Source organism: Medicago sativa, chromosome 3, assembly GCF_051527215.1.
Source record: "Medicago sativa cultivar Bolivia chromosome 3, Bolivia_mono, whole genome shotgun sequence".
NCBI classification, from domain to species: Eukaryota; Viridiplantae; Streptophyta; class Magnoliopsida; order Fabales; family Fabaceae; genus Medicago; species Medicago sativa.
The window spans coordinates 362,197-372,588 of NC_140751.1; the positions used below are offsets into that span (position 1 = coordinate 362,197).

Below are 10,392 nucleotides of genomic sequence, written 5' to 3' on the forward strand. Positions count from 1 at the left end.
GCCCATTTCATCCGTACTACAAAGTTAAGAAAACTATGTTGTGTTACATCTTTCAAAGGTTTAATGACACAAGAAGTGAACTAAAACAAATTGTAATAAACTTTATTATAAATAATACATAAAATAGACATAGTAAACAGAAAAGGAAAAAAAAAAATTACATAAGAATTGAAGCTAACATCTCCAGTACTTCTTGACAATTTACACAAATGTGCAGATACATATCTAGTTCATTCTAATAAAGAGTTGAATATTACTTGTATCACATACTCTGTCATACATCTTTAGATCATTCCAACAAGGAGTTGAATGTGACTTGTATCAAGTGCTCTGTAATGCAAAGTCTATTCCCTTGAGCATTATTTTATCTAACTTTTATGCTTATTGCACCTTGAGTTGTGTCAACACTTGCCAAAACCTAGTAGACAACAATGATGTCAGTGCACTTACAAAACAAGAATTAATTTTTTTTTTTAACTCAAATTTTGCAGCTATAAAGAGAATATACAACATCAACTTCAAAAGGGTGGAAAATATACATGCTCTGGTATTTTAAAAACATTTTAAAAACTCTATATTAGCAATAGAGTTTCATGCAAGAATGTATGATACCCATTAGAAAACTTATAGAGCAATTGAAAAGTTGCAGGCCTTCGCACACTTTTGAAGAATATTTGAAGACATGACATTGTATCTTTGTTTATATAATAATCAACTAATCGGACCCTAAAGCAATGCCTCACCCTGTTTCGTAAAACTTTAAGTAGACATTTGTTTCAAACTCCATAATAGAATCAAAATATAAAGAAAAATCCATTACAGACCTAATTGAATTCAGTGTTCAATCTCACCTCAAAGTGATTGCAGCTGGAAATATGAATCCCAAAGAAGCTTGTCATTATGTAAACTAAAGATTATAGAGTAAGGGAAGCACACACAACGACATGCATCTATGAGGAATCATATAGTTCATTATCTATGTTGTTGACTGCAAATAAAGAGTGCACACAATAAAACCACAAGCTTATGCATGAGAGCCATTACACAACATCTAGTTTTCCAACTAATAATTAACAGAACATTACGTTGACAAAGTTTATGTTTTATTCTTATTACTAATTAAACGATATTATGCATGTGAAGATAAATGAAAGCATATTCATGACTAATGGTTCATGATTCTCATGTAAGAGTTACAAACCTTGATTCCTCTGAAATCTTTGCTACTAGCAAGAACACAATAATTGCTAAGAAATAATAATCAAGGAATGACTTTGAGGGATACTAACATGCAACAAGAACTTAACTAAGATTCTAAGCTAGAAAGTAACATGATACACAAAAGTAAGCATGCAAGATATAAGTTAGCCTAACTGAAAACAATCCATACATGTGCCACAAATTCTTGTTCAACACTTGTTTCCGTAGCAACTTGTTGCTCTGCTGCCACTTTCCATCTTTTAATTTCTTCTTCAGCAGCTTCAATGTCCATCATTAGCCCTTCAATCTACATGACAAATAAGCCAATTGATTCTAAGAGATCAAAAGGTATGTACATCAAATGCCTATATATTCTAACTTATGTTTTTTTTTTATAAATTAAGGAAAATGGTCAGAAACTGATCTCACCCAATATGAAAACAGATTATAGCTTAACTTGCCAATTGATCAGATGCTAAGTAGGGATGGGACTATTAAATTACCATTGAGCTCATACTAGCTTTCAGGGTTTATCATTGATAATCTTAGATTCCCATGTTTGAATTTGAATAATGTGTCCCATTGTTGAGGCAGCCTCATGTTTTTTTTTTATCATAGTTTGTAGCACATATGTCTATCTGTTGCTGTCAATTCATCAGTTTAGTCACACATGCTATTAAAATATATAGATATAGTTTTAGACATAAAATATTGGACAAGGAGGACTGAAACTAATCAACAATTACAAAATAATCAATTAGGTTTTGATTGATTAATGTCAGACTTTTATAGTTACCATCCTTTTCTCTTGCGTTTTTAGATCATTTGAGTGAAGTTCTAGCAATATAAAAAATATATGTTCATGCCTCATGAAATATGAGCATCAGATGAATATCAAGCGATCATGTGTCATTTTTTCCTTGTAGAATGAGTTAATTTCAGTAGTGATAATATGCATAAATATAAAGGTGTAAATGTTCAAAGTTGACCTGGGCATTTTTTTTACTTTCTAATTTCTGCTCTGTCCACTTTACTTAGATATGATTCATAATATGCATGATTAACTTTTCTGTTCTGAAAGCTAGTATGAGCTCAATGGTAATTCAATTGATTCTAACTTTTTTTTTTTTATAAATTAAGGAAAATGGTCAGAAATCTAGTGACACACCTGGATACTGCCCTGCATCTAGATGCCCTGTATCCAACTGCCCTGCATCTGGCTGCCCTGTATCCAGATGCCTTGTATCCAGCTGCCTTGCATTTCGACCCTGCATCTTGCGCCCATTCATTAAGCTGATCTGCATCCCCCTGCCATGGTGTTGTAGCGTCATCATTGAGAGGCGACTTCGCAGCTAATGCATGTAGATGCTTAGTCGTTTGTTTTAACTTATGCGGCATAATCATCTGCTTTTTCATATGTGGACCTTTGACCTTCTTACAGTTTGCTTTATGAGCCATGATCTGTCCAAAAAACATAAGAGAATATAGTCGATAATGAGAAACAACAAAAAATATATGCGAACCATGAAATTAAACGAATAATTGTGAAGACGGTTTATGGCCATATTTTGACAAACAGACAAATTCAAACAATCATACTCACTACCTTACGAAAGTGCAATGACAACACATAATGGAGCTCAATTTCATCTTAGATCTTAATACAAACCATGATGATTGGTTACTTGAAGTCAAATTTGTTCAAATGTGGACGTCTTGCTTTCACAGAATTATGAATAACAGACACTCAAATTTTGTATCTTAGAAGAAACCAACCATCGACAGATCCTTCGGATTCCTTATTGTTATCATCGAAATGAAAGCATAGTTGATATAAAACTTGTCATAAAGGGAACAATTTCATTAAACAGTTCATCCGTGAAGATTCATGGCCTATATGTGTATTATCTTAAGTTCACAGGTATTAAACTTATACTTGCTTTCTACCATTATTAACCTTCAAAAAAGAAACTAGCTTTGTTGGTATGCAATCGAAAACAACTTATAGCTCATACAAAAACAATTTATGGAACAATCTTTACACGTTCAATGTAGCATAGAGCTTATATTGAAAACAACTTATAGCTTATACAAAAACAATCTTTACAATATTTTCATATAAACTATAACTACCAATATGAAAACAGATTATAGCTTATACAAAAACAATTTAACCATATCTTATCTGTTCGTATAGAAACAAATTATAGACAAGTGTTGAATCAGCCACAAAACATGAAAACGGCTTATAGACAAGGGTTGAAACAGCTTATAAAAAAACAATTTAACCATATTTATTCTATTCGTATAGAAACAGATTATAGACAAGTGTTGAATCATCCACAAAACATTGAAACAACTTATAGACAAGTGTTTAATCCGTTTGTATAGAAACAACTTATAGACAAGTGTTGAAACAACTTATACAAAAACAATTAAACCATATTTAATGACATATATACAAGAACAATTTGAATAAACATAACATTGAACTAATAATTTGAATTAGTCACAAACACATTGAACAATATGAATCAGCCTCAATCACATTGAACAATTTGAACCACAATAAGCCATAATCACAATCAATTGAAAAACACAATCAAATAAAAATCTAAACCCTAATAACCACAATTATACATGTATGAAATACACATATGTAATTAGAGAAGAAGAAGGTGAGAAGACTTACCAAAATCGAATGGAGAATCCTCTTCCAGGCGAGAACCCCTTTTCTCACGAGAACCACTTCCTCACGAGAATCCAAAAATCGGGAAGAGAGAGAGAGAGAGAGAGAGAGAGAGAGAGAGAGAGAGAGAGAGAGAGAATAATGGAGTTGGTGGTCGATCGAAGAAGAGAAGGAGACGATTGAGCAATCGGAGTGGGACGGTGGCCTATCGGAAGAGACGGTGGGCATTCAAGAGAGATACAGCTGGGAGATGATTTCACGAAGAGATATGATAACTGTTCCGTGAGTGTGAATAAAATATATTATACGTTATATTTTATTTCTCAGTCTATGGGAGTTTTGGCAAATTTTTTTGGAGCCAAATTATTGAAATTCTGGGATTGGGGAAAAAGTTTGGAGCCAAATTTTTAAACAAATATATTTTTGCTATTATGAATATAAATTATTATAAATAAATGTACCATATAGAGGGTTATACCGTGGGTAACTATTGACGATAAAAAGCCGTCTATAATTATCGATGGCTAAGCCGTGGGTAGCAATTTCAAAAAAATCACATTGAGGTTTTAACCCTACAGACGGTTTAGCCGTGGGTAATCCGTCACTACTCTAAAAAATTACCCACGGCCTTACGGCCGCGGGTAGTTGTTCGTGGGTAATGACAGATTTTCTTGTAGTGATTTTGGCCGAATTTTTGGAGAATGCAAAAATATCCCATGGAAGTCGTAGTTATGTTGTTTACCTATCCAACGAATTGTCACATGCTAAGATTCAATACAAATCGGTCACTTAATGGCCTTCCTAGTAAAAATGGGTCGAAAACGAGTAATGTCCTAAATTAACGAGGAGATTTTCTTAACCTCCATTTTGGCTTAATTTTTATAGAATGCAAAAATATCCCATGGAAGTCGTAGTTATGTTGTTTACCTATCCAACGAATTGTCACACGCTAAGATTCAATGCAAATCGGCCACATTATGGCCTTCCTACTAAAAAAGGGTCGAAAACGAGTAATGTCCCAAATTAACGAGGAGATTTTCTTAACCTCCATTTTGGCTGAACTTTTAGAGAATGCAAAAATATCCCATGGAAGTCGTAGTTATGTTGTTTACCTATCCAACGAATTGTCACACGCTAAGATTCAATGCAAATCGGCCACATTATGGCCTTCCTACTAAAAAAGGGTCGAAAACGAGTAATGTCCCAAATTAACGAGGAGATTTTCTTAACCTCCATTTTGGATGAATTTTTAGAGAATGCAAAAATATCCCATGGAAGTTGTAGTTATGTTGTTTACCTATCCAACGAATTGTCACATGCTAAGATTCATTGCAAATCGGCCACATTATGGCCTTCCTAGTAAAAAAGGGTCGAAAACGAGTAATGTCCTAAATTAACGAGGAGATTTTCTTAACCTTGATTTTGGCCGAATTTTTGGAGAATGCAAAAATATCCCATGGAAGTCGTAGTTATGTTGTTTACCTATCCAACGAATTGTCACATGCTAAGATTCAATACAAATCGGTCACTTAATGGCCTTCCTAGTAAAAATGGGTCGAAAACGAGTAATGTCCTAAATTAACGAGGAGATTTTCTTAACCTCCATTTTGGCTTAATTTTTATAGAATGCAAAAATATCCCATGGAAGTCGTAGTTATGTTGTTTACCTATCCAACGAATTGTCACACGCTAAGATTCAATGCAAATCGGCCACATTATGGCCTTCCTACTAAAAAAGGGTCGAAAACGAGTAATGTCCCAAATTAACGAGGAGATTTTCTTAACCTCCATTTTGGCTTAATTTTTATAGAATGCAAAAATATCCCATGGAAGTCGTAGTTATGTTGTTTACCTATCCAACGAATTGTCACATGCTAAGATTCATTGCAAATCGGCCACATTATGGCCTTCCTAGTAAAAAAGGGTCGAAAACGAGTAATGTCCTAAATTAACGAGGAGATTTTCTTAACCTCGATTTTGGCCGAATTTTTGGAGAATGCAAAAATATCCCATGGAAGTCGTAGTTATGTTGTTTACCTATCCAACGAATTGTCACATGCTAAGATTCAATACAAATCGGTCACTTAATGGCCTTCCTAGTAAAAATGGGTCGAAAACGAGTAATGTCCTAAATTAACGAGGAGATTTTCTTAACCTCCATTTTGGCTTAATTTTTAGAGAATGCAAAAATATCCCATGGAAGTCGTAGTTATGTTGTTTACCTATCCAACGAATTGTCACATGCTAAGATTCAATGCAAATCGGCCACATTATGGCCTTCCTACTAAAAAAGGGTCGAAAACGAGTAATCTCCTAAATTAACGAGGAGATTTTCTTAACCTCCATTTTGGCCGAATTTTTACAGAATGCAAAAATATCCCATGGAAGTCGTAGTTATGTTGTTTACCTATCCAACGAATTGTCACATGCTAAGATTCAATACAAATCGGCCACTTTATGGCCTTCCTAGTAAAAATGGGTCGAAAACGAAAAAATGTCCTAAATTAACGAGGAGATTTTCTTAACCTCCATTTTGGCTGAATTTTTATAGAATGCAAAAATATCCCATGGAAGTCGTAGTTATGTTGTTTACCTATCCAACGAATTGTCACACGCTAAGATTCAATGCAAATCGGCCACATTATGGCCTTCCTACTAAAAAAGGGTCGAAAACGAGTAATGTCCCAAATTAACGAGGAGATTTTCTTAACCTCCATTTTGGCTGAATTTTTAGAGAATGCAAAAATATCCCATGGAAGTCGTAGTTATGTTGTTTACCTATCCAACGAATTGTCACACGCTAAGATTCAATGCAAATCGGTCACTTAATGGCCTTCCTAGTAAAAATGGGTCGAAAACGAATAATGTCCTAAATTAACGAGGAGATTTTCTTAACCTCCATTTTGGCTTAATTTTTAGAGAATGCAAAAATATCCCATGGAAGTCGTAGTTATGTTGTTTACCTATCCAACGAATTGTCACATGCTAAGATTCAATGCAAATCGGCAACATTATGGCCTTCCTACTAAAAAAGAGTCGAAAACGAGTAATGTCCTAAATTAACGAGGTGATTTTCTTAACCTCGATTTTGGCCGAATTTTTGGAGAATGCAAAAATATCCCATGGAAGTCGTAGTTATGTTGTTTACCTATCCAACGAATTGTCACATGCTAAGATTCAATACAAATCGGTCACTTAATGGCCTTCCTAGTAAAAATGGGTCGAAAACGAGTAATGTCCCAAATTAACGAGGAGATTTTCTTAACCTCCATTTTGGATGAATTTTTAGAGAATGCAAAAATATCCCATGGAAGTCGTAGTTATGTTGTTTACCTATCCAACGAATTGTCACATGCTAAGATTCAATACAAATCGGTCACTTAATGGCCTTCCTAGTAAAAATGGGTCGAAAACGAGTAATGTCCTAAATTAACGAGGAGATTTTCTTAACCTCCATTTTGGCTTAATTTTTATAGAATGCAAAAATATCCCATGGAAGTCGTAGTTATGTTGTTTACCTATCCAACGAATTGTCACACGCTAAGATTCAATGCAAATCGGCCACATTATGGCCTTCCTACTAAAAAAGGGTCGAAAACGAGTAATGTCCCAAATTAACGAGGAGATTTTCTTAACCTCCATTTTGGCTGAATTTTTAGAGAATGCAAAAATATCCCATGGAAGTCGTAGTTATGTTGTTTACCTATCCAACGAATTGTCACACGCTAAGATTCAATGCAAATCGGTCACTTAATGGCCTTCCTAGTAAAAATGGGTCGAAAACGAGTAATGTCCTAAATTAACGAGGAGATTTTCTTAACCTCCATTTTGGCTTAATTTTTAGAGAATGCAAAAATATCCCATGGAAGTCGTAGTTATGTTGTTTACCTATCCAACGAATTGTCACATGCTAAGATTCAATGCAAATCGGCAACATTATGGCCTTCCTACTAAAAAAGGGTCGAAAACGAGTAATGTCCTAAATTAACGAGGAGATTTTCTTAACCTCGATTTTGGCCGAATTTATGGAGAATGCAAAAATATCCCATGGAAGTCGTAGTTATGTTGTTTACCTATCCAACGAATTGTCACATGCTAAGATTCAATACAAATCGGTCACTTAATGGCCTTCCTAGTAAAAATGGGTCGAAAACGAGTAATGTCCCAAATTAACGAGGAGATTTTCTTAACCTCCATTTTGGATGAATTTTTAGAGAATGCAAAAATATCCCATGGAAGTCGTATTTATGTTGTTTACCTATCCAACGAATTGTCACATGCTAAGATTCATTGCAAATCGGCCACATTATGGCCTTCCTAGTAAAAAAGGGTCGAAAACGAGTAATGTCCTAAATTAACGAGGAGATTTTCTTAACCTCGATTTTGGCCGAATTTTTGGAGAATGCAAAAATATCCCATGGAAGTCGTAGTTATGTTGTTTACCTATCCAACGAATTGTCACATGCTAAGATTCAATACAAATCGGTCACTTAATGGCCTTCCTAGTAAAAATGGGTCGAAAACGAGTAATGTCCTAAATTAACGAGGAGATTTTCTTAACCTCCATTTTGGCTTAATTTTTATAGAATGCAAAAATATCCCATGGAAGTCGTAGTTATGTTGTTTACCTATCCAACGAATTGTCACACGCTAAGATTCAATGCAAATCGGTCACTTAATGGCCTTCCTAGTAAAAATGGGTCGAAAACGAGTAATGTCCTAAATTAACGAGGAGATTTTCTTAACCTCCATTTTGGCTTAATTTTTAGAGAATGCAAAAATATCCCATGGAAGTCGTAGTTATGTTGTTTACCTATCCAACGAATTGTCACATGCTAAGATTCAATGCAAATCGGCAACATTATGGCCTTCCTACTAAAAAAGGGTCGAAAACGAGTAATGTCCTAAATTAACGAGGAGATTTTCTTAACCTCGATTTTGGCCGAATTTATGGAGAATGCAAAAATATCCCATGGAAGTCGTAGTTATGTTGTTTACCTATCCAACGAATTGTCACATGCTAAGATTCAATACAAATCGGTCACTTAATGGCCTTCCTAGTAAAAATGGGTCGAAAACGAGTAATGTCCCAAATTAACGAGGAGATTTTCTTAACCTCCATTTTGGATGAATTTTTAGAGAATGCAAAAATATCCCATGGAAGTCGTATTTATGTTGTTTACCTATCCAACGAATTGTCACATGCTAAGATTCATTGCAAATCGGCCACATTATGGCCTTCCTAGTAAAAAAGGGTCGAAAACGAGTAATGTCCTAAATTAACGAGGAGATTTTCTTAACCTCGATTTTGGCCGAATTTTTGGAGAATGCAAAAATATCCCATGGAAGTCGTAGTTATGTTGTTTACCTATCCAACGAATTGTCACATGCTAAGATTCAATACAAATCGGTCACTTAATGGCCTTCCTAGTAAAAATGGGTCGAAAACGAGTAATGTCCTAAATTAACGAGGAGATTTTCTTAACCTCCATTTTGGCTTAATTTTTATAGAATGCAAAAATATCCCATGGAAGTCGTAGTTATGTTGTTTACCTATCCAACGAATTGTCACACGCTAAGATTCAATGCAAATCGGTCACTTAATGGCCTTCCTAGTAAAAATGGGTCGAAAACGAGTAATGTCCTAAATTAACGAGGAGATTTTCTTAACCTCCATTTTGGCTTAATTTTTAGAGAATGCAAAAATATCCCATGGAAGTCGTAGTTATGTTGTTTACCTATCCAACGAATTGTCACATGCTAAGATTCAATGCAAATCGGCAACATTATGGCCTTCCTACTAAAAAAGGGTCGAAAACGAGTAATGTCCTAAATTAACGAGGAGATTTTCTTAACCTCCATTTTGGCCAAATTTTTACAGAATGCAAAAATATCCCATGGAAGTCGTAGTTATGTTGTTTACCTATCCAACGAATTGTCACATGCTAAGATTCAATACAAATCGGCCACTTTATGGCCTTCCTAGTAAAAATGGGTCGAAAACGAGTAATGTCCTAAATTAACGAGGAGATTTTCTTAACCTCCATTTTGGCTGAATTTTTATAGAATGCAAAAATATCCCATGGAAGTCGTAGTTATGTTGTTTACCTATCCAACGAATTGTCACACGCTAAGATTCAATGCAAATCGGCAACATTATGGCCTTCCTACTAAAAAAGGGTCGAAAACGAGTAATGTCCTAAATTAACGAGGAGATTTTCTTAACCTCCATTTTGGCCAAATTTTTACAGAATGCAAAAATATCCCATGGAAGTCGTAGTTATGTTGTTTACCTATCCAACGAATTGTCACATGCTAAGATTCAATACAAATCGGTCACTTAATGGCCTTCCTAGTAAAAATGGGTCGAAAACGAGTAATGTCCTAAATTAACGAGGAGATTTTCTTAACCTCCATTTTGGCTTAATTTTTAGAGAATGCAAAAATATCCCATGGAAGTCGTAGTTATGTTGTTTACCTATCCAACGAATTGTCACATGCTA

General features: G+C 34.8%; 1 protein-coding gene across 7 annotated transcripts; it reads right to left on the reverse strand.

Moving 5' to 3' along the window:
* Positions 1 to 4,565, reverse strand: LOC146934853 (uncharacterized). Of its 7 annotated transcripts, none has more exons than XR_015030061.1 (5): positions 3,893 to 4,249; positions 2,369 to 2,661; positions 1,391 to 1,507; positions 852 to 867; positions 1 to 418 (listed from the first exon to the last, which is right to left on the reverse strand). XR_015030061.1 is itself a non-coding variant. In XM_085750111.1 (3 exons), exons 1-3 carry the CDS (start codon positions 4,115 to 4,117, stop codon positions 1,495 to 1,497), a joined length of 531 nt encoding a protein of 176 aa, XP_085606237.1. In that variant the 5' UTR covers positions 4,118 to 4,249; the 3' UTR covers positions 381 to 1,494. The 7 variants fall into 7 exon arrangements, 1 of the variants encoding a protein (XP_085606237.1); XR_015030060.1 differs by having other exon boundaries at positions 852 to 907; XR_015030058.1 differs by having other exon boundaries at positions 852 to 950.
* Between the last annotated feature and the right edge of the window lie 5,827 nt (positions 4,566 to 10,392).